Source organism: Cetorhinus maximus, chromosome 11 (genome assembly GCF_964194155.1).
Source record: "Cetorhinus maximus chromosome 11, sCetMax3.hap1.1, whole genome shotgun sequence".
NCBI classification, from domain to species: domain Eukaryota; kingdom Metazoa; phylum Chordata; class Chondrichthyes; order Lamniformes; family Cetorhinidae; genus Cetorhinus; species Cetorhinus maximus.
In genome coordinates, this window is record NC_135889.1 from 109,703,000 (window position 1) to 109,728,306 (window position 25,307).

Sequence of the window (25,307 nt, forward strand, 5' to 3'; positions counted from 1 at the left end):
TAGATGAATGGTGGAACAGGCTGGGGGATCTCCGAGATTCGTATCCCAATCTAATCATTGTGATACATGTCGGAAGAAAGTTAAGATAATTATTTTTATTGGAGCCCTGAATCCCTAATCCAATCGCTTTCTATTTCTAGGCGTGATTGTAATATCACTGCCGGTGCTTTGTAATGTCATTGCCAGTGATTGTAATATCGCTGCCAGTGATTGTAACGTCAGATTGTAATGTCACTGCCAATGATTGTAATATCAGATTGTAATATCACTGCCAGTGATTGTAATGTCAGATTGTGATATCGCTGCCAGCGATTGTAATATCAGTGCCAGTGCTTTGTAATGTCACTGCCAGTGATTGTGATATCAGATTGTAATGGTGGCATGGTGGCATTATCATTGGACTGGTATCCCAGAGACCCAGGGTAATTCTCTGGGGACCTAGGTTTGAATCCCACCGTGTGGGATGGTGGAATTTGAATGCAATAGTCTGATGATGACCACGAAACCATTGCTAATTGTTATAAAAACCCTAAGATTAAAGTACTGTGGATGCTGGAAATCTGAAACAAAAGCAGAAAATGTTGGTAAAACTCAGCAGGCCTAACAAGCAAGTGTGGGGACGAAAAACAACAGAGCTGAAGAAGGGTCATATAGACTCGAAATGTTAACTGTTTCTTTCTCTCCACAGATGCTGTTAGACCTGTTGAGTTTTTCCAGCATTTTCTGTTTTTGTGTCATAAAAGCCCATCTGGCCCTTTAGGGGAGGAAATCTGCCATCCTTACCTGGTCTGGCCTACACGTGACTCTAAACTCACAGCAATGTGCTTAACTCTTAAATGCCTTCTGAACAAGGGCAATCCCATGAACGAATAAAAAATGTTACTGTCAGTGATTGTAATATCACTACCAGTGCTTTGGACTTTGCGTTTTTGCGTTAGTCCTGTTCAGTGCAAAAGCTTCGGCCCACATGCCTCTCTTTTCAGCAATGTTCAGGTTTTGGACTAAATACTTGGAAATTATTTTTTTGTAAAGTGATGTGGGCAGAGTGGTGATTTGAACTGGACTGACAGGGCCCCGATGCTGCCTAGAATCCGCTGCTGAATGAACTGATAACTTGCAGAAATCACACAGAACGAACCCACAAACATTGTCAGGTATCGCACTCACCCCTCGGCCCTTGTAGAAATAACCGCTGACACAGATCCCATTGATGTAGACTTGGTTTTTTTTTATTATTATTATTATTATTGTAGCCAAACTGTACAGAAGTGTCAAATAGTCCAGCTGTTAGCTAGTAAATGAAGATGAACCAGTTTAAAATGACCATATATGTAACAATAAAGGAAATGCATGATGAAGTCAGAATGGGACAGGTTGATACTGCGGATATATGCCATGTATAGCATGTGCTAGTTTGTGATTAAATTGCACCGGTTATTGAGAAATGGAATCCATATGATATGAAGCTGACAAAATACTCACCTTCCTTGCTAACCTCCCACTCTTTAACACTAAATGTCTCAATGGCCCTGCCGCCCAATGACATTTACAGAACACTAAATACTTGACCTCTTTGGTTCCGTTATTTAATCCATTGATATGTATAATACATTTCGATATTCCCCCCAGAATTCTTCTTTCTATAAAAATAACATTTTCACTTATTTTTTTTAAAAAATGGCAGTTTTTTTTAAAAACTAATCAACGCAACTTCTCAGTGCAAATAGAAAACGCGACAAAAAAAAAACTATAAAACAATCATTCGCCGTATACCGGAAGCGAAAGATTTATAGCTTCAAGTAATTGAAGAGATTTTAAAATCCGACAAATTTACCTGTTTACTGCCAATCGTTTACATTGCATAGCTCCCAACCGGCACTTAGTTAGTAAGAAACGAATGGAGTTGGGTAATTGGTGACGAGTGCACCGTTTAAGTACCACTACAGTTTGATTTCTCAAGGCGTCCAGAGCAAGTGCTTAATGTGCGTTCGGTACTTTGTAAGTGCTATGCGACTCCAAGGTCTTAACGCAATATGACCATTAATGCTCATTTGTATTCATCATGGAGTGATTTTAAACCGTGCTATCACTAAAGGACCGTCTTAATACAATTGTCCATTCGGCCCATTTTGAACTCACTTACTATCTGAAAACAGTTTATATATATATAATATATTAATATATATATATTAATAAAGAGAGAGAGAGAAAACGATAGGCAAAGGGTTTAAAGATAGGTTAAAACAGTGTGGGAAGGTGGACAAAAAAAACGGGGGAAGGCAGGAGAGACGGGAAAGGGGCGTTAATAGTTGCATTCCACAGATGAAGTATAATTGCATTAACATGAGTCGAATCGATATCTCGAAGTTGGTCGAAACGTGTGAAATCATCGCCAAGTTTCTATTCAAACCGCCCCGTTCCTCTACGAGGCACAGTCGGGTTTCGAGTTTGTGAAGAACAGAGAGCCAGTGTTCGGAGCTGCCTGTATTGTGGGGACACATGAGCAGACATTGCTGGGGAGGGGAGGGGACAGGAGGGGAGTGCAGGAGGTGGGTGCTGTTGGTGGGGGGGGGGGGGGGGGTTGTAGTTCCTTCGCTGAAAGTAAAGATCAGTGTCTCAAGTTTCTCCACTGTTACTCATTTTCACTGATGTGCGTCCAGGGTTCAAATAGAAGTGTGTGTGTGTGTGTGTGTGTGTAATCGTATTGAATGAGAAGGCAGATTCCTTAAGCTCCGACCATTTACACGCAGCTCACTACCGTGCAAAACAAAAGTCTTTGCGGTATAAATAATTAAGTGTTCAATTTCTCATGGAAGCAGAGTGCTGGGAAGGAGCACTTCCAACTTAAAGCTGACGCTCGGCACCATTTAAATACATAGCGATGTGCTTTTGAGATTCGCAGTGTTTCAAGGGAGCCTCGACCGGGCTTTGCATTGAATCACATTGAGAGAGAAAGAGAGAGAGAGAGGGGAGAGAGAGAGAGAGAGAGACAAAAAATGAAATGGTATCATTGTGCTTGATGCTGGGGAGAGCCATTCGCACTATGTACAGGATTTTTCCCCCTTTCTCCGGAATGGTTGCAAGTTATAACCACACACACACACCCCCACCCCCTCCCCTCCCCCCCATTGACAAAACTGGGTCTGTTCATTTAAGTCAACGACTTGGTCGACTGAGTGTCGTTAAAAGTGTGCAGCAAACCACCCGAAAGTGTCCTTTTTTTAAAAAAAAACCACACACACCACATGGCCAAGTCCCCTCTCACGCACAACCGCACTCCTCCACTATCATATTGGGCACATCCCTCTTCACAATGTTGTACTCGTCGTCGAAGTACAGCATGGACATGGTGCTGAGTTTAGTGGGGATGCAGCAGGAGTTCATGGAGCCGGGGTTCATGCCCCTCATCCTGTACTGATTGACCACGGCCGTGTGGAAGGACGAGGCGGAACCCGGCGCCCCGGCCATGTAAGGCGGGCAGCTCCCCTCGCAGTAGTTGCCGTAGTAGCCGGTGGGGGCGATGATCCAGTCGTTCCAGCCAATCAGCCGGAAATCGATGTAAAACTGCTGCCGGCAGCACAGGTTGGTCCTGCCGTCGCACTCCAGCCCCCGTTTGCGGATCCGGTGCTTGGGGTCCAGCGCCCGGGCTTGCACCACCAGGAAGGGCCGATGGGACTCGTCCGAGCTCTCCACCAGGACGGGGGCCACGGCCAAGCCCCCGCAGCCCCGGCACTCCACCTCCAGGTCGTGCCTCCTCTCCCCCCTCTCGAAGTGAGCCTGGATGGTCTCCGTCATGGGGACTGTGTGCCAGCTGCTCCGCTTCAACTCGACCCTCTTCTCCACCGATGCCCACCCGCTGGCGCCCCCGGCCTCCCGGTAGTGGATTCTCACCGTCACCTTGCGCCGGCTGCCCTTCTCCGCCTTGGACGGCAGCAGTTTCAAGTAGAGCCACAGGTTGGCCTGCTGGACGAAGAGGTTTTGGTTCCCCTCGTTCGAAATCAGAAAGTACAGGCGCGATTTGGATGAAGCCAGCTCATCTGCATCGAGAGAATAGAAAATGTTAATTCTTTGCAATGACTCGCAGGAAATTGGCCTCTGAATCAGGAATGTATTCAACCACAGCTCGCCAGCGACTTGCGATGAAACCTGTGCTGGAGAGGCGATTACACTGACAGAGCTGGTCACACAGTTTAAGGGTTGGTGTTAGGGGGTGGGGGGTAGTGGTAGTGGTAGGTAGGGGGAGCTGATTATAACTTTGTTTAGATGCCCCCGCTGTGTTGGAGAACTGAACACGCAGTTCTCAAAAACCACTTCCTGAAACCTAAACAGATACGACCTAACAACAACAAAAAAAAAAGAATCATGAACAGACAGGCTTGATAAATTGCAAGTTGTGTCGTATGGGTTATTGCACACTATCGGAGATGGGAATCACTAGCCAGCCTGATATTGGGAACGATATTGGGAATATTGGATATTGGATAATCTTCACTAATCACAGTCCACGGTGGCGAAAAAAGATGCCTCTCGGGCATTCATAGAGGGCAGTTCATGGTTTTGTTTTTATCCAATGCAGAGCAGAGGAGCGTCATATTCATAGCAGATCAGTTGTGGAATATTTTAGTATGTTTCTGTCGCCCCCTCCCCGCCCCCCCCGATTGAAACGTTAGAACAGGGGACAACTTTATTCCTCTACACTGGGACTTTGGGACGCATTTCGAGATGTGCACTCATATAAGTTCACAAACTCCCTCACAACTATAGGCCAGGAATATAGAAGGTTTCATTACACTGCAACAAGTGACTCATTCAAACACGCCATTACGGGTTTAACCCCAATAATCTTGGCAAACATCTACATTGGCAAAAAAAAACCTGAAACAGGCTAGTCGCCAGCTGCAAAGGAAATCCAATGATAGGCAATGGATGGGCTGAATAAAAAGTTACTTTTAATAAAGTAACCCTGTCCGAATTACTCACAGAATGTGACTAAATTAGAGCGTGCACTCGGTACACAGACTTAGCTGGAATGATAATTAAATATTTCGATCACTATTTATCGGGAAGACTGTGTGCTTCACAGATGCATGAGGCGTTTTAGATTTAAATACCCAGGTGCACCATTGAGCAGAAATGACAATCACCAATGCAAGCTCGATTTAGGCCCAGATGTATTTTTGCTCACATTTCAAAGTGCTCTATATTTAGTGTTGCCCCCTACAATTAAAAAAAAAACTAGAATTTTGCTACCAAGCCCGAGCATAGCAGCCTCATGGACACCTTCGTAATATAAGGGGGCTGATTCAGCTTTCAGGAGCGCGTTTCTTCAGCCCTACTTTAAGCTTTACAAGGCCGTAAATACCGTGTTTGCGCCGCTATTGTGAAGCTGACTGCAGCCTGAGATGTAGTAATTTTCAAAGCTCAACTCACTGTCCAGTAAATGGTTGTGGTGGCTGGGAGGGGGGGTTAGGGGGTGCTCTCCCGTCTAACTTGCAAGGGAGATAATGAGGGAAATGAGCGCCGGTTCCACGCTATGAAACCGTGGAAAGACTTTCTTTTTCAATCTGACCATCACTCTCCCCACGATTGCGCCAACCAGCGGGTATTATTTTACAAGTAAAGTTATACCCAGTCACACATTGTTAACATGGCAGCGAAACATGATTTTAGGTTTAACCCCGAAAGGTAGTTTCTGGCGAAATCAGACAAAAGTTTTCCTCTCGCATTTACAGGGAATCGGGCATTTATTGTTCTTTCAGAGTGGACATTGCATCCTTAATATTCTATTCTATTAAATACTGTCCCCGAATAGATCTAATGGTTTTTCTTCCGCTGTGGTGAAGTTATTATCCTGTGTGGCGTTATAAATAAAGAAGGGTCTTTCCAATTTGGTGCACTTTTACCCGAACCGCAAAAGTGCATAGCCAAAATCATGAAACCTTCTTTAGTCAACATTGGGTTTTGCTTTCTGTACAAAATCTGCATTCCAGCTACCCTGTGATGATACGCCGCTGCGAAATTGCTGCACTGTACAAAATGTGGTTGCATTTTGTACAGCAAGCATCTCAGTAGAGCTAAGAATCCGTTGAATCGTTGTTTCACTTAGTCTTTGCTCACGCTTCGCGTGTACGGTTTGATTCCAAATTCCAGTACACAGCTGTAAGAGAGCACGGGGTGTGCGTGATGTATTTTGCCAGCTATTTTTGTTATAAATGCTTGTAGAACATGACATCAAACCACTTTTTCCTCATGTAATGGTTATAAATTAGGGCTTCACACACACACACACGCTACCAATTAATTTGTCATTGGTCGGCAAATCCTGAGCCCCTTTTAATTATCTCGGACGTCCTTTTTGACCGTAACCCTTTCAGTGCTACCTCTTCTATGGACCCTTTTTGTTGTTGTTGTTGTTGTTGTTGAAAATGTACACACCTTACCGGTGGTGCAGCCGCTCCAGTGACAATCTGTATGATGGCGGCCAAACGTGTCAAAGGGTCAAAACCAGTAAACGGCTGCAGTGAAAGGGGGTCACATTAAACGTGACTGAATGCTCTTCAGTCATTGGAATAAAATCTAGAATATGGTCCCAAATCTACTGCTGTCACATGTCTGCAATTGGGTACTGAGTCTCGGCTCTAGTGGCGGTGAAGACATGTTACAGTTAACCTAGCTCCCCGTCAGTTTGACCATGCAGGCTGCCTCCACAGAATAGGGACATTCTAACCACTGCCAACTGTATTATTATTCCCGTCTTTATCAGCAAAACTCGCAATCACCATCTGTTCCGACTCTTCATTCAAACCCTGAGTTTGGGAAGATCTAATCCCAGTGACACTGTAAAAGTTACTGTCGGCATTATTAAAGCGGGAGGGCTGACTTTCATTTATGCCAATGATATTTTTTTTTATTTAAAGTTCACTATTGGGGACTTTTCCATCCATTTGAGAAAACAAAAAATAGCTTACCGACCTGTCTCAGCAAAACTGATGATCTCCGAGGTCTGTTCCTGCAGTTCCTTCTTGGAGTTAGAGGTGGCATGCCCGTCCAGATTCGGGATCTCCAGCCGGCCGTCTTCCCTCATCTTCCCGGAGTGCAACTTCCTCAGCGCCGTGACCATCGCCGCTTTGGGGACGGGGTGCGTGATGTTGGGCCTCTCCCGCAGCTGCAGCCGGTTCAGGATGTGCCTCTTGACGGCTTCCAGGAAGAGCGAGTCCGCCTTGCCCGGTTCGTCTTGCGGGCCGAGCCCGCACGTCGTGCAGGAGGAGCTGGGGGTGAAGGGGGGCGAGGCTGCGGCTGCAGGAGCCGGAGTGGAGCCTGCGCTCACCAGGGTCACCAGCAAACAGGCTCCGCTCAGACAAAACAGGCTCATCTTCCCAACGAAGTAGCTCATTTGAACAGCGCCGCTGACCCACTCGCCCCCCTCAGCTGTATATATATATATATAAAATTAACAAAAAAAAAAGAATCACTATCAAATATGGCTTAAAAGTGGTTTGGTGTTCGTGCTGGGCTCGCCACCGTATTTTGGATGAGTCTCTATAAGCATTATATAAGCAGAGAGTGAGAGACGGGGACCTGCTCTCCACTGTAGATCTTTCCAGGTCGCATCGGGTTTCTTTGCGATAAATAACTTTTAAAAAAAAAACAAAACTAAGGGGCCGCTGGGATACAAAAAAAAATTAGCATCCACACTCAATGCACTAACTCTTTTATTGCACTTTTGAACGCAGCCAACGCCGTTTCAAGGGTTGCTTGAAGTTAATCTGCACCGTTTAAGAGCCAAGGAAAAAGATTGCTCTGCAAGTCCCAACTTTAAAGTCATCTTAATGGCCCAGTATATATACATTTATGTAGACATGGGGAGGAGGGGGGCGGGAGATCCAGTTGGAAGGAGGTGGGGGGGGTGGGGGGAGAGAAAAACTGTGGTTTTCCAGGGTAGGAGCTCTCTTGACTTTAAAAGCAATAATCCAGCATTTGTCATTTGCGACAGATCATTGTGTTGATCGTCCACAGGCGCCCGTGTTAAAACAGTGACTTGATTCCCCTAACTGCGCTAGGAAGCAGCATGAACGATCCACTCTCCCAGACGGCCCTGCCAGCGATCACGACATTGTGTCACTCGCCGCAAACTTTTTATATGGTGGGGAGCACCACGTGGAAAGTTCCACCTATGAACTGGCTCGGTCCGGAGATAGGCGAGATTAACCGTGTACTCCTGAGGACAGCCACTTCCTGGAGGGGTATTTACAAAGGATTCGGGTTTTTTTTAAAAAAAAGGAATTTACAGAATAAAGGAGCAATCACTTCAGCTCTGACAGTGACAGATTAAAGTTCGGATGATGCACGGAGCATGGTTAGAAACTCCACCAGAAAAAGGGTTTCATTTTGTCTCTATGTGTGTTTGTGTGTGTGTGTCTATTTTCTAACTTCATTTGAAGGCTGCAGATGATACTTCCAATTTGAACGCTGATAATCGAAATTGCGTTCGAGTAGAGGGAGGCTGGGGTATTTCAGGTCGTGTTGCTGGAAGGCGAAGTCAGGTTTTCCCTAATGTTCCTGTCCTGTGATGATACCGGTTTTCCAACACATACGGTATTGCTCACATCCAGTCTTCATCAGTCCTTTAGAACGTCAATTGAACATTTGGCTGTAGTTCTGGTCTGTGTAGCAAAACCACATGTAAATATGTCCAGTGTCCGGAACAGGCATTCCGCTAGTTGACATTTTCCATGATTTACTTGTTAAGTTGCGGTATTTTGTGTAGTGATCTTTCGGAAATTAAGTTAATCTTTCTGTGCTATACAGAAGAAGCCGTTTCTGTTGAAAAATCAGCGAGGTTATTCCGTCCAGATTTGAATTTGAGGAAGCCCTGGGTTCTCAGTGTAGTTTCGAACAAACACACTGAGCAACATTGCTATTGATCCGAGCCTTTATCTCTTTAAACAGTTGGTGGCCAGTAAGGGTCAAGTGCGGTTATCCAAATGACAAGGGCTCTTTAGCCTCCGGCATGACCCCTTGCCTTGGATGGTCTGTACAGAGGCAATTGGGCACCTAACTAAATCCAAATAAGATTCACTTAATCGAGGCACTTTTCAGAGATGGAAAATACATTACTGTACAAGTGGGGCCAACATTGAGATTATTACAACCAGGACGCCTTGGCCAGTACTGTATTTTCCCGTTCAGGTATATTTGGGAGTGATTGACTGGGGCATCTCTGAACGCCACTGCTCCGGCTCCTTCTGCTTCGCCTAATTAAGGCTGACAAAGAGAACGTGTGCTCAGGCTAAGGAACCCGTTCAGTGTGTGCCAATAATGGACAGATTGTCCCCGATAATGAATATTGTGTAGCTAGGTCTGTATGGCACCCACTCAAAAATACAGCTTGCTCTCTTTCATCACTGCTATCGGCTTGTCTGTACTTTAAGAATAAAATCGCTTTCTTTTACCTATTTTAATCAAGCCCTTTCCGACTTCCCCACATTGTTTCTGAGGGAGATGGGATCGAAGTGGGGGGTGGGGGGTGGAATGGGGGTGCACTGCCAAAAAACTAGGCCGGCTCTTTTTCTTGGCTTCGGGAACAGTGTTTATTGCTACACGGTGGAAAAGAGAAACACTCCGTTCAAAACCATCTTAAATCAATAGAGCGCCACCCACCTTTAAAAGTGTGCGAGCGGCCAGTAAGAAACGCTAATCTGTCCTCCCGGTACATTGAGGCTGGTAAATGTACGTACGCAATAGAATTCAGTGCCTCCTCACCCTACACTGGTTTTGGGAAGGGATAAAATCGTAAATACTTCGGTTGGAAATAGTTGGTCTTATTGTATTGCTTTTCCTTGTAACTCTTTTGAGTCAAACAATTAAACTATGGCCACTTTAAACTATTGACAAGCAGGGCTCAGCGACAGGTGTAAGATGGGATGAATTTGTGAATAGTATTACTCTTTAATCGGTTTCCTTAAGCTGCGACCTGCAGCTACTGTAGAAGTAACTGACAAAATTATATAATCACTTGGGCAAATACATGTAATTAAGGAGACCCAGTATGGGTTTGTTAAGGGCAAATCGTGTTTAACTAATTTTCTTGGGTTTCTTAGTGAGGTAACAGAGACAGTTGATGAGGGCAGTGTTGTTGATGTGGTGTACATGGACTTCCAAAAGGCTTTTGACAAAGTGCTGCACAACTGGGCATGAACAAATTTAGAGCTCATGGAATGAAGGGGGCAGTAGCAACATCGATACGAAATTGGCTGAGTGAACTGTTGTTTTTCGGACTGGAGGAAAGTTTTCCAGCGGCCAGGGGTTGGTATTAGCCCCCAGCTCTTACTCATATATATTATATATATTAATGACCAAGACCTTGGTGTACAAGACACGATTTCAAAATTTGTGGACTGTACAAAACTTGGAGGTATTGTGAACTGTGAGGAGGATAGTGCAGAACCTCAAAAGGACATAGACAAGTTGGTGGGATGGGAGGACAAGCGGCAGATGAAATTTAATGCAGACAAATGTGAAGTGGAAGTTGGTTGGAAGAATGCAGAGAGACAATATGAAATAAAAGGTACAATTCCAAAGTGGGTGCAGGTGCAGAGGGACCTGGGTGTGTGTGGGTTTAAATCATTGAAGCTGGCACGACAGGTTGAGAGTGTGGTTACTAAAGCGTATGGCTTCCTGGGCTTTATTAATAGGGTCATAGAGTGGACAAGTAATAAAGTTATGTGAAATGTGACCTCAGATGGAGTATTGTATCCGGTTCTGGAACCACGCTTTCGGAAGGATATGGAGGCATTAGAGAGAGCGCAGAAAAAATTCACAAGAATGGTTCAAGGGATGAGGACCTTCAGTCATGTGGATAGATTGGAGAATCAGGGGTTGTTTTCCTAGGGGAAGAGAAAGTTGAGAGGAGATTTGGTAGAAACACTCAAAATCCTAAGGGGTCTGGACAGAGTAGATAAGGAGAAACTATTCCAATTGGTGGAAGGATTGAGACCTAGAGGGCATAGATTTAAGGTAATTGGCAAAAAGAAGCAATGGTAACATGAGGAAAAACTTTTCACACAGTGAATGGTTAGAATCTGGAATGCATTGCCTGAGAGTGTGATGGAGGCAGGATCAATTGAGACATCAAAAGGGAATTAAATTATCTGAAATGTGCAGGGCTATTTGAAAAAGGTAGGGGAGTGGCACTATGTGAATTGCTTCTACATGGGGCCAGCACAGACAATGGCCTCCTTCTGTGCTGTAACTATTCTGTAATTAGTACCCTCACAAATTACCTGATTCACATTGACACATTTGCCACCAGGATCATACAATTTACTTTGTTTGGTGATTAATTAAGACAATTTTTGTTCTCTGTTTTTCTGTGAAATAGGTAATATTAGAAAAACTTTATTTGCAATCAGAGCTTGGTCTTCTACTTTAGTGCCGTCCATTTATAGTCCTATCTAAATTTGAATTCACACCCCAAACCCAAGTATACCTAATTTTATGGACTAATGGCCATAGACAAAAATATATCACTGCATTGGTTTATGTTACAAAGTATATCACAGTATCTGATAATACACTTCTGTGAACCATTTTTACCACTTTGTGATATGAATGGAATTGAACGAATTATTTTGAATGGATGAAAAACTCAATTCATTTTTTTTGATTCTGTAGCAACACAATTGTGATGTGTGATTAGGATGCAATTCACCACAATCCAAATTCATCACCGTCACAAGGTTTCACAAACAGCACCCGTTCTCAGCAAAGTTTAATGATTTATTGGAACACCTGGAAACTTTTGAAGCTTTTTAATGTTAACAGAAAATAAATCTGTCCTGCCCACTCTCTGCCAGTGAAGGAATATAAGCAATTTTCAGATGTTGGAGTCTGGAGCACAGCATCATGCACGCATACAAGCATGCACTTGTCGAGCTCCCTTTACACTGACCAGGGAATGACATTGAGTTGGCAGAATATCTGAGTAGGGTCCCTGGCCACTCAATTGAACTCTGACTCTGACTCTTTGAGTGCGTCACTCATTGACAGGGTATGTGTCGTTCAACAGTGCCCTAATTCTTTCCTTTGGCATTGTTGTGTTGTACTGACAAAACCAAATCTGAACATACTATTCTGACCCTACAAGGTGTCCAGTGTGCTTGAATTCCTATACTGTCAGGAAACTATGATGCTTCCTTTTGGCAGCTTTTGTGGTGTGGAAGATGTGACAGCCAGCTTGTGCGTGGCAGGATCCCATGGCCAAATAGTTTGTTTTTGTGATGTTGATTGAGGGACACCGGGTATAACTCCCCTGCTCTCCTATAAGATGTGCTGCAGGATCTTTTGCATCTGCTGGGATGCAGACGGAGCCTTGGTTTGGCATCTCATCTGGGGAACAATACTTCTGGCAATGGAGCACTCCCTCAGTGCATTGTTGTGACAGTCTTGATTTTGTGCTTAAAAGTCCTTGTATAGAAATCGAACCCACAAATTTTTGATACCAAAAATTCACTCCCTAGACCTATCATAGAGTCATAGAATGATTACAATACAAAAGAAGGCCATTTGGCCCATTTTATCTGTGACAGCTCTTTGTGAAAGCAACACAGCTAATTCCACTTCCCTGCCTTTTCCCTGAAGCCCTGCAAATATTGTCTCTTCAGATAATTATCCAAGTCCTTTTTGAAAACCATGATTGAACCTGCTTCCACCATACTCTCAGGCAGCACATTCCTGATCCTAAACACTTGCTGCGTAAAAATAGTTTTTCCTCATGTTGTCTCTGATTCTTTTACAAATTAATTTAAATTAGTGCCCTCTGGTTCTTGCCCCTTCCACCAATGGGAGCAGCTTTTCCCTACCTACTCTGTCAAAAGCCCTCATGATTTTGAACACTTTCATCAAATCTCCTTTCAACCTTCTCTTTCCTAAGGAGAACAGTCCGAGCTTCCCCAATCTATCCCTGGAAATATCCTTATAAATCCCTCCTGCATTCTCTTCAAAGCCTTCACATCCTTCCTAAAATCTGACGCCCAGAGTTGGACAAAGTACTTCAGTTGAGGCCTGACGAAGTTTCACCCTTGACCTCTGATAATCCAACTGGAATCTTTGAAGTGGTAGCCGGTGAAAGTCCAAGGACGAATATTCGGTGAGGCTGGGTTTCAATCTCACTGTCCACCAATCTCACTCAGCCTGTGGAGAATCATATGAGTGTGTTGGAGCACCACACTAAAGATTTTAGAATCAGGATTATTGCTCCCAATTCCTCTTTTCACATTCTTCTACCATTGAATACCTTACAGTTAGGTACAATGACCTTAATAGTTGCTATTAAATCTAATCGAGAATTGAGGAGACTCTTCTTTACCTAGAGAGTGGTGAGCATGTGGAACATGCTATCACATGGAGTGGTTGAAGTGAATTGCATGGATGCATTTAAGTGGAAACTAAATGAACACATGAAGCAGAAAGGCTGATAGGGTAAGATGAAATAGGGTGGGATAAGGTTCATGTGGAGCATGAACACCAACATAGATCAGTTATGCTGGATAACCTGTTTCTGTGCTGCACATTCCTTGTAAGACATATAACTTCAATGTCAAACTTCTATGTTAAGCAAAAGAATACTCATCTCTTCATCATCAGAGGTTAGATTTGTACTCTATACCTTAACCATTCATATGAGAATGACCTGGCAAAAGGACATGTGCATATTGGGGGCAACATTTTTTTTTCCTTTGCTTGCTGCTCTTTTTCAAAACCATCAACTCTGGTCAAGATATTGGGCCCATAGGCAACCATCAACCTCCAGTTCCAAGTAAGCGTCATCCACATGGCAAGCATTCTGTGTTGGAGGACATCACAGGTGAGACTGATCCAATATCAGTCTGATGCCTCCATACATGCACTTCCAGCAGGGCCACTATGTAGTATGCAAACTCAACAAATGGGACTCATTTTTCCATTTGGCCAAGATTGGCTAACTTCACAGATTTTGAAACTGCCATTTGTAAAGCTCAGTGATGGCAATTTTATACACGATCCATTGCGAAACTTGGCAGATAATTTCTTAAATTCTGTGAGTTAAGCAAAGCTTGGATTTTTATGAAGAAACCAGAAATGTCCACTTGTATTGGGGCACATTGTACAAAATTTAAATAGTAGGGGGTAATTCATCTCTCTTCCTGTGTGCTTCAAAATTGACAAGATATTAATTTAAATTTGTTCTTACACAAAGGTGTATTCATACATATAATCCAAAGTAATATACGTTATCAAGGTTTCAACATTTCATTTATCGACAAGGTTCTCTTCCAAGTATTCTGAACCCTGGGCTACTGTGTTGTTAATGGATATACCTTGAAACATTGCATTTGTCTCACCAGGAATTGATATTGCTACTATATTCTTTGTAAGGTGACTTCCTTGTGCTACTATCTAAATGTATTGTATCATACTATGTAAAGCTAAGGTTGCCAGACTGCTAGAATTGGTCGGGAGGCCCCAGAAATTAAATATGAATTTCTAGAACATTGCTGCATGTAACCCCATGAGAAAATGCATAATGGCAATAAAATAAATGTTTTTTTTTTAACTTCCTAGAAACACGTTTGTTCATTAGTTATAAAAATTTCTGAAGCTCTGAATAAGCGTCATATGGACTCGAAACGTTAACTCTGTTTCTCTCTCCATGCTGTCGGACCTGCTGAGTTTTTCCAGCATTTTCTGTTTTTGTTTCAGATTTCCAGCATCCGCAGTATTTTGCTTTTATAAAAATTTTGGAGATGGGTATAAAGGCTGTTTGACTGACAGTCAAGAGTCATCCAATTGGGCAATGAAGAGTTTATCCCCTTTCCAACTGGTGTGGAATGAGCGTATGGTGTGAGGATGGGCATACCAAGCAACCAATCATGGGGAGGCCGGATGTGGGAGATCATGTGACGAAACCATCTGGAATATATCCAACCAGAATAGGTAACTTGATGTAAGGCAGATAAACATAATGAGCTGTCTTTTATGGAATTAACAGTATATTTCCCTGTTAATATTCACCGTGTGCTTCAACATATAGATAAGTACAAACCACTGTAGTCAATTGATCTGTACAATAGCCTTTCATAATATCTCACAATATTTGATTCAAGCCCATGACCTATAAATTGGTCCAAACTGAATTGAAGTGCTTCCATAAATTCTATCCATTTTACAGAAGAATACAACTAGAAATGTGTTTTGAGGTAATAATATTTCAGACTTAACTAACATTGAATGTCACCAATGACATTTATGACATCAACCTGTCACATTATGTAAAGCCTCAACTTAATTCTTGATGATAGCCGATGTACTCCAAGCCTTTGGGATTATCTAAAAAAGAGCACAAATATCGTACAAAGATAAAATTACTAAACGACCTATGCCTGAGGTGGTCTTGCTCTGACAAGCAATGATAAGCAGTTTGCTCCATCTGTTTTAGTAGCTAAACTGAGATTATATGGCACCTTTAGTGTCATTTTGCTATCATGCTGAAACTGTAGGGTACCTCCAGAGTTCAGGCCTATTCCAATTCCAGAGAGAAGCAGTTTGAGACTCTTTGGAGAATTGATTGCACCAGTTTGTCACCATACAAACTGAGACTCCAGTGTGAGGTCAAACGGGGTTTAAAATCTTTCAGACTTGTGTAACATTAGTTTAAATTGTTACCATTGTGGCTGCACTCTGCAAAGGTTTATGTTTTAACCTCTGGAAGAGCTCCATGTAGACTGGTAGCTGCAGTATAAATGCACCCTTGGAGATATAAATTATAACCTTTAGTCACTATTGATATGGAAAGTGTAACTCTGTTCCCTATGGAAAATAAAGTATTTCTACCATCGCAGTCACCTTGCTGTCACATAGTGTCTCACCTGCTCCTTAGTTATTGAGTCAGCATCAACAAGATGATTACTGAATTACTTCAAACTCGTAAACTCAGCACAATGTTTCAATTATTTCTGACTCCATACCAGTACGAAGCTTATTGAAATATCCATTATAACCATATTAATAATTAAGAATGAGAAAAAGACCATTCAGTTTATCCAGTTCATTTTGTCTTCATTGTCAACCCTGGCTCAATAAGTAGCACCTTTACCTCTGAGCCATAAGAACATAAGAAATAAGAACGTACGGCCCGTTGAGCTGTTCTGCCATTTGGTATGGTCACAGCTGCCTCAACTTCGCTTTTCCACCCACTCCCCACATCCCTTGACTCCCTGAGAGACCTGAGAAACTTTGTATAACTCAGCATTGAATATATTCGACGATGGAACAGCCACAATCCTCTGGGGTAGAGAATTCCAAAGGTTTACAATCCTTTGAGTGAAGAAACTTCTCCTCATCTCAGTCCTGAATGATCAACTCCTTATCCTAAGATGGTGCCTCCACATCCATATTCCCCAGCCAAGGAAACAATATTCCAGTTTCTACCTGGTCAAGTCCATTTAGCATTTCCTATGTTTCAATGAGATCGCCTCTTATCCTTCTAAACTCCAGAGAAAATTGGTAAAATTTAATCAGCCTCTCATCATAGGATGAACCTGTCACCCCAGGGATCAATCTAGCGAAGTTTTGCTGGACTGCCTCAGAATTAATATTCCCATGGTTACCCTCGATTTCCTTACACCATGAAGACAAATGCAAAATATCTGTTCAACTTCCCTGCCATTTCTGCATTCCCTAGGATAATTTCCCTGGTCTCTGGAACCAACTTACTTTAGCTAATACAAAAGCAAAATACCGCAGATGCTGGAAATATGAAATAAAAAAGAAAATGCTTGAAATACTCAGCATGTCAGGCAGCATCTAGGGAGAGGAACAGCATTAATATTTCAGATCAATGAAAGGTCATTATTAACTCTGTTTCTCTCCACAGGTGCTGCCTGACCTGCTGAGTGTTTCCAGCATTTCTTTTTAAAATTTATTTTAGCTTCTCTCCTCCTTTCTTTATTTACTTGTGAAGACTCTTACAATCTGTTTTTATATTTCTAGTTAGTTTACTCTGATATTCTACTCTTTTTTCCATTTTTATCAACTTTTTGGTCACCTTTCACAGGCTTCTAAAGCTCCACCAACCCTCTTTGCAACGTCATAAGCCTTTTCTTTTAATTTAATACTATCCTTAACTTCTCCACATTCTTCCTACCAAAACAAATCACTTCACAGTTCTTTGCATTAAACTTCATCTGCCACTTGTCCACCCATTCCAGCAACCTGTCTATGTCCTTCTGATGTTCTACACTATCGTCTTCACAGTTTACAATTGGCAGAATTTTCCCAGAATTGCACTAAGTGCGGTAGCAGGTGGGTAAAATGGAGTCCTACATGCCGACGAAAATAGCGGGTTTTCACGCTGTATCATCCCAAACCCACCTCATTAATTATTTGCTCCCACGAAACATGCCATTTCCATGGCGAGCGGGCTCTCATTCGCCCGCCTGCCATTACCCCGCTGTTGCATCACGCCGGTCGCTATCTTTAAAAGGCAGCCGCCAGTAAAGTGCCCATCGCCACCAGCTCATCACCACTGCCCAGGAGACATGGTCTGCAAAGGAAAAAAGACTGCAGCCCCCCCCCGCTTCAATGACGGGCCCCTCAAGCGATTGCTGGATGCCATGGTAACCTGCCAGGATGTGCTCTACCCTGGCTCTGGCCACAGGATGGGCAGCAAAGTCACCAACGGCTTGGGAGGTGGTGGCAGCGGTGGTCAGTGCAAACGCCCTGCAGAGGAGGACAGCCACCCAGTGCCGCAAAAGGATGAATGATCTCCTCTGTTCCGCCAGAGTAAGTCACTCTTCCTGTGACCTCCACAGCTCCAGCTTCACAGGCCATGGAGGGTTCCACTGCCACACAGCAGGACCCCGAAAGCAGGCTGAGGCCCACCAAACCTCGGTCCTCCAGAGGATGCCCACCAAAGTCATCACAGACAAGGCATCGCAGTCAGCAGATTGCCTCCACCTCTGCTGTGGATGTCTGGAGAGCACCGTGACGTAGTGGCAGGGTTAGGAAAGTTAGGCAAAAGTAGTTGCACAGCTTGGGCATGGGTGTTGATCACTTGGACACACTGTTCACTATTGTCAATAAACTCCTAAGGGTGTCTCTCTGCCTGTGGCTCCTTGTCCTGATGAGCAGTGTTCTTGTCATTCAGATGTGAAACCTTCCTGCACAAGATAAAAGGCAGGTGTCTCAGTCCAGAGCCTCTTCCCTGTGCTCTGTGCAGCCTTCAGACCACAGTGATGGTCCAGCCTCACACTCCCTGGAAACATTACTGATGCCTGTACCTCGGCGGTGCTGGTCATTGCTGCCAGAATGGAGTGGGCAGGCGCCACAGAGCTCTCTCATTCTCTCTGTGTGCTCTCAGCACCTTTAAGATGGGGCTGGCCCCCATCACATCAGCATCTGTGACCAGTGATGCTGTGCACCAGTTCCTGAAGGGCTGAGGTGCTGAAGGTGGACACAGCATCAGATGCGTCTAAAGTTTCATGGCTGCATCTCTGAGATGGCCCTGATCATGGAGGGCAAGCGAGCTGCCCTCAGCCAGACAGAGGTCAGACATTCTCAGAGGCTATGTGAAGGCCTATGGAGTGTCCTCACTGCATGTTGACATCATCCTCCTGCAATCGAGCGACTATTAGGGTCTCCACAGCGTCTCCATGACAGGAGCATTCTCACAGAGGGTATTGGAGCTGCCATAAGCCAGACTGGAGTTAAACATTCACAACTGCAATGTGAGGGTCTACAGGGACACCTCACTGCATGTCGTCATCATCCTCCACAAATCTGGCAGCTATGAGGGCCTCCCGAGTGCGCCTGCCTCGACTAGCCAGTGTGAGGGCCCCATCCCTGTCATCGTCACCACCGAGGACCCTCTCATACTCGTCCCCGTCGGTATGCTCCTCATCAGAGGAGACGTGTAGCTCTCCACCTCCTCCTCAGCCAGCTCCTCTCTCCATTGCAGCACTAGGTTGTAAAGGGTGCAGCAGACAATGGCGATGCGTGACATCCTCTGCAGACTATACTGCAGGGCTCCACCAGACCATTCCAGGCACCGGAGCTGCAACTTCAGCATCCCGATGGTCTGCTCCACCAAGTTGTGAGCTGCTGCATGAGCCTCATTATCACGTCATACTACAGCAGCCTGAGGCCACCGCGCGGGTGTCATCAGCCACAGCCTCTACCCTTGTCCCTGAGGAGCCATCCCTGCAGCTTTTGTGGATCCTGGAAGACTGCAGGAATCTGTGAGCGACTCAGGGTGTAGGGTCATGCACATTTCCTGGAAACCGTGCTCATACCTGCAGGATCCATTTCTGGTGGTGGCATACCAACTGCACTTTCAGTGAGCGGAAGCCCTTGTGGTTGATGCAGTCCACCGAGTGTAGCAACGGAGACCTGAGTGCCACATGAGTGCAGCCAATAGCACCCTGTACCTGTAGGAATCCCGAGATCTGGGCGAATCCAATGTCCTTCACATCCTGGCCGTCCCGGTCCTGGGTGAAATGCACAAAGTTGTGTGCCATGGAGAAGATGGCATCTGTGACCTCATGGATGCAGTTGTGGGTGGTGGATTGTGAAATCCCACAGAGATTACCTGTGGAGCCCTGAAAGGAGCCACTGGCATAGAAATTGAGCGCCGTGGTCACTTTCACAGCCATTGGCAGTGGATGCCCTCCAGGTTCCTTTGGTGCCAAGTCCTGCAGTAAGTGGCAGATGTGAGCAATCAGGTCCCTCGACATGCACAGTCGTCAGCGACACTGGTTCTAAGTCATCTGTAGGAATGACAGGTAGCGATTATAGACCCTGGGTATCGCTAGGCACCAACCAGCCATGACTCGCTGTCCTCCTGGGCAGCTGGAGCCCCTGCTGCCCCTTCATGAGGTTGCTGCTCCTGCCTTTGCGCAGCCAGGAGCCTCAGTTGCCTCTCCCCAGTCTTCTACAGTCTCTGTAGGCCATCAGGCATACAGCTAGGTCACCAGGATCCAGGATCCTGACGTGGTCTTCCTGCAGAATGAGGAGAGAGAGATGTGGTTATCATGGCTGTAGTTAGCACCTTTCCTGGCCCTGTGTGGCCGCCCCTTAACGCTTCCCGGAGAGTGCTGGTCACCCCTCGGATGGCCAGAGATGAGTGTACTGCATGGCTGCCCTGTCAACCTGCGACATGGAGGACACTGGTCCCGACCAGGATGCTGAGATTGCAAGGGGCTGTGAGCACCTCCAGCAGTGACTGCTACATGGCCAGCGTTGGCGAGGAGATTGTACAACGTGTGCAGTCCAACTGCTCTGCAGTCCAATAAAGTGGTGGAGGACTGGAAGACCGTGCCGGGGAGGATGGGGCGGGGAGGCAGAGTAAGATATGGAGCACATGGTGGCCCTTTAGTGCCTCCAGGTTGCTTGCATGGGCAGGCAGGCTAGGAGCCCAACCCCAATCATATCACTGTGGCTGTGCTTGGTCTGTCTCAGTTGCAGAGGCATGGTCAGTTTATACAGGTGTCCCTAATGCGTGGCCACTCCCTTCGCTTACCCTGCCCCCCACCTCAATTGCCTGTGTGCGGGATGCAGCGCCAGGGCAGCACTTCACCTCACACCCCCCCCACCAACAACTGTTACCTCCAAGGCTGGCCAGTACTTGCCCCTGGACACCCACCCCCATCTCAGCAGTCACCTGCAGGGCCAGGCATCAGTTGCACCCCCACCCCCCTACCTCCCCCAGTGCCCCTGAGGCCTTTTACAACAGGGGAGGTGTGGAAAACGCTGCTGCTCACTCCCCTCAGTTCCCCCAAAATGAAGGCCCGTCAAGTGCAGATCGCCTGCGAGCTTTCCCGCCAACGTGGACAGACAATATGGTGGGGCTCCAAGAGCCAGGCAGGATGGCCTTTTAATTGTATGCTGATATATTACAATTAGCTCCCCGCTGACCGATGGCGGGAAATGCGGCCCTCCATTGGAGGGCTGAGTGGACAATCGCGACCTGCCTTCACACCATCGTGAAGCATATCTCGCCGTATTTTGTGCATATGCCACCTATCATGCCCGCTGCCAGTGGGCTCAGAAAATTCCGCTCGATACTTCCAATTTTTGTATCGTCTGCAATTTTTGAAATTTTTCCCTGTACATCTAGACCTAGGTCATTTATCACTGAGTTTTTGCTTTTAATTGGATATATTTTTATTGAACAATTTGATAGTTTCTTTACACGTTTCCCACTATTGATGCACCACCATACATTTTCACCTATTTACCCAATCTACTTTAGAAAATGCTCCCCTCATACTTATGTAATTGACTTTTTTTAAACCTAAGGTTTTTTTTTTTGGGCTCCAGTATGTCCTTTTGAATTCAATTGTATTATGATCACTATTTCCCGGAGGATATTTTGCTATGAGATTACTAATTAACCCTGCCTCATTACACAATACTAGATCAAAAATAGCTTCATCCCTGCTATGGTTCCAGGGAGCTGGTCATGAAAACATTCTACAAACTCCAGACTACCTTTGGCAATTTGACTCTATGTCGATTCAAGTCCCAGAGTCTTGAACACAAAATGCAGGCTAAAACGTCAGTGCAATTCTGAGCGAGTGTTGCATAGTTGGAAGCGCTGTCTGTCAGATGACACATTAAATGGAGGCCTCCATCTACCCTCTCAGTTAGGTTCAAAAGATGTTCTGAGACTATTCAAGGGAAAGCAAGGAGTCCTTCTTGGTGTCTTGGCCAATAGATTTGATAAAGGTATTCAAAATCATGAGGTGTCTGGACAGAGTAGATAGGGGAAAAAATGCTCCCACTGGTGGAAGGATTGAGAAAAGGAGGGCACAGATTTAAGCTAATTGGCAAAATAAGCAATAGCAACATGAGGAAACTCTTTTTTACACAGCAGGTGGTTAGGATCTGGAGTGCATTGCCTGAGAGTGTAGGTGGAGGCAGGTTCAACTGAGGCACTCAAGAGAGAATTTGATTGTTATCTGAAAAGAAAGTATGGGCAGGGCTACAGGGAGAAGGTGGGGGAGAGCCAATAGGTAGATTGCTCCTTCGGATGCAATACTATATTTGAGGCCGAACTATTGTTCTATACAAGTTTAATATAACTTCCTTGCTTTTATACTCTATGTCCCCATTAATAAACACACAAGGCTATATGCTTTATTAATCGTGTTCTCAACCTAACCTGCCACCTTCAAGGATTTATACACAAATACAGTCAAGTCCCTTTGCTTCTGCACCCCCTTTCATCCTGTACCCTTTATTTTATATTGTCTCTCTACATTCTCCCGACTAAAGCAAATCACTTCACACTTCTCTACATTAAACTTCATCTGCCATTTGTCCGCCCACTCCACCAACCTGTCTATGTCCTTCTGATGTTCTACACTATCCTCTTCACAGTTTACAATACTTCCAACTTTTGTATTGTCTGCAATTTTTGATTTTTTTCCCCTGTAAACCAAGATCTAGGTCATTAGTAAATATCAGAAAGATCTGGGGTCCTAACACCGATCCCTGTGGAACTCCACTACAAACCTTCCTCCAGTCTGGAAACACTCATTAACCACTACTCCCTGTTTCCTGTCACTCAGCTAATTTTGTAACCAGGTTACTACTATCCCTTTTATTCCATGAGCTCTAACTTTGCTCGCAAGTCTGTTGTGCAGCACTTTGTTAATGTTTTTTGGAATTCCATGTGCACTACATCAACAACTTTACCCTCATTAACCTTCTCTATTACCTGATTGAAAAGTCCAGCAAGTTAGAAACATAGAAACGAGGAGCAGGAGTGGGCCATTCGGCCCTTCGAACCTGCTCCACCATTCATTATGATCATGGCTGATCATCCAACTCAATAGCCTGCTCCTGCTGTCCCCCCATACCCTTTGATCCCTTTCACCCCAAGAGCTATAGAAACATAGAAACTAGGAGCAGGAGTTAGTTAAATATGATTTGTCCTTAACAAATCCATGCTGACTTTCCTTAATGAACCCACATTTGCCCAAGTGACTATTAATCTTGTCCCGAATTATTGCTTCTAGACACTTCTCCACCACCAAGGTTGAACTGACTGGCCTGTAGTTGCTGGGCTTATTTTCACACTCTCTTTTGAACAAGGCTGTAACATTTTCAATTCTCCAGTCCTCTGGCACCACCTCTGAGTCTAAGGAAGACTGGAAAATTATGGCCAGTGCCTGCATAATTTCCACCATTACTTCCCTCAGTATCTATGGTTACATCCCATCTGGTCCTGGTGCCTTATCAATTTCAAGTACAGACAACCTATTTGATACCTCCTCCTTATCAATTTTAAACCCTTCAAATGTCTGAATTACTCCCTCTTTCACCATGACCTGCACAGCATCCCCTTCTTTGGTAAAGACAGATGTAATGTTTTTAACACCTGCATCCGTAAATCCGCTTTTGACCACTAATCTGCCCCACTCCTCCTTTTACCACCCTCTTACTATTTATATGCCTGTAGAAGATGTTTGGAATCACTTTTATGTTAGCTGCCACTCTCTTCTCATACTCCCCCTTTGTTTCTCATAGTTGTTTTTTCAATTCCCCTCTAGACCTTCAATATTCAGCCTGGTTTTGAGTTACATTATCCACCTGACATCTGTCATAAGCACACTTTTTCTGCCACATTTTAAACTCTACCTCTTTCAACACCCATTGAAATGGATTCATTTACATTTTTGATGTATAAATACCCTAAGGCCTTAAATTTTCAGTTGGCGGGCAGGCTTGGCGGGAGCAGACAGGTGTGGTCGTGGAGCCGTCCGCCGCCCCCGATTGGCTCCGCGCCGCCATTTTATGCGGGCTGGCCAATTAAGGCCCACCCAGCTTAAGACGCGAGCCGTAGTTCTCAGCGCTACCTGTGTGGGCGGGGGGAGGAGGGAGAGTTGGGGCCAGCGCTCTTTCACGCACGCGCATGAAAGAGCGCTTCAATCTCCCTGCAGCATGGTGCTGCCTCAGGGAGATTGTATATTTCAGAAAAAAATTTTATTTAAGTGATAAAAGCTTTAGGGAGCCTCATTCCGCTCGTAGATGAGGTTTCCAAAAAAAAACGTGAAGGCCGCTTGGTCTTCTCGCCTGCCCGCCAACCTTAAGGCTGGATGGGCAGCGTAAACAGTGACATTAATTAATTCGTTAATGGCCTTAATAGGCCTATCAGTTATCGGCGGGCACGCAGTCGACTCCGGTGCACGCCCGCCGAACGAAACATTGCGAGACAGCGTGATGATGTCAGGACGCACGCACGCCCGACGTCATCGCGTGTCATTTTATGTGTCGGGCCCGCCCCCCCGCACGCCAACTGAAAAGTTCAGGCCTAAGAACTTTCAAGCTTTTGTTGCGCTGTTTCTTGTATGCCAGCATAACTTCTGCTTGTTTAAAAGGAAAACTCATAAATTTAAGGTGGGTTACAAAGTGGTAGATAATAATTTAATTAATACTTTTAGTCCAGCCTAATAAATGTATGGAAAAAAAATGAATAAAATCAGCAGTTTCCTTTAATTACACCCTTCATGTATCATTTAGAAATGTAGCTTTGAAAAAATATTAGTGTGGTTGAAATATATGTTGTTAGCCGATAATCTTGTGGTTGGACATGCACTTTAGAATCTTGTCTAAAACATTTTGAAATCTGTTTCAAGATCAAAGTGCAACACAGGTAATGTACATGAAAAGCATATTTTAAATCCTGTGTTGGTTCACTTTATGAAAGCTCAGAGGACACCACTCCTTCTGTATTTTTCAAAGAAAGTCAACTTCAGCCCTAAATTCTCTAAACCACTTAAGTCATTTAATACTCAACAGCATAAAAGGGTAAGCTTGAGGAAACGTTATCCAGCCGAGCCCACTCATTTCATCACGCAATTTCTTTTTTGCGGCCCGATTTAATCCAAGGGAATTGTTTGTTGCCCTCAACATATGTCTCCCATTTGATAGTGAAATGGTTATGGTGCAAGATTTTGCATTATTATCCTTTAATGGGATGCAGGCATCACTGGCAAGGCCAGCATTGTTGCCCATCCCTAACTGCCTGGCTTGCTATGCCATTTCAGTTAAGAGTCGACCACGTTGCTGTGGGTCTGGAGCCACATGTAGACCGGACCAGGTAAGGTTGGTAGATTTCCTTCCCTTAAGGGACATTGAACCAGATTGACGTTTTTAACAACAATCAGTGGTAGTTTCATGGTTATTGACTAGCTTTATGTTCCAGATTTATTAATTGAGTCTGAAGTCCACCATGTGATTTGAACCTATGTCCCCAGAGCATTAGC

The 25,307-nt window shown here is 44.7% G+C and overlaps 1 protein-coding gene across 1 annotated transcript; it reads right to left on the minus strand.

The window, feature by feature from the left end:
- Positions 1 to 3,261: 3,261 nt before the first annotated feature.
- Positions 3,262 to 7,785, minus strand: LOC144686827 (inhibin beta B chain-like). Its single transcript, XM_078552582.1, has 2 exons — positions 6,973 to 7,785; positions 3,262 to 4,037 (listed from the first exon to the last, which is right to left on the minus strand). The coding sequence occupies exons 1-2, from the start codon at positions 7,391 to 7,393 to the stop codon at positions 3,262 to 3,264; spliced, it is 1,197 nt and encodes a 398-aa protein (XP_078408708.1). The 5' UTR covers positions 7,394 to 7,785.
- Positions 7,786 to 25,307: the final 17,522 nt, after the last annotated feature.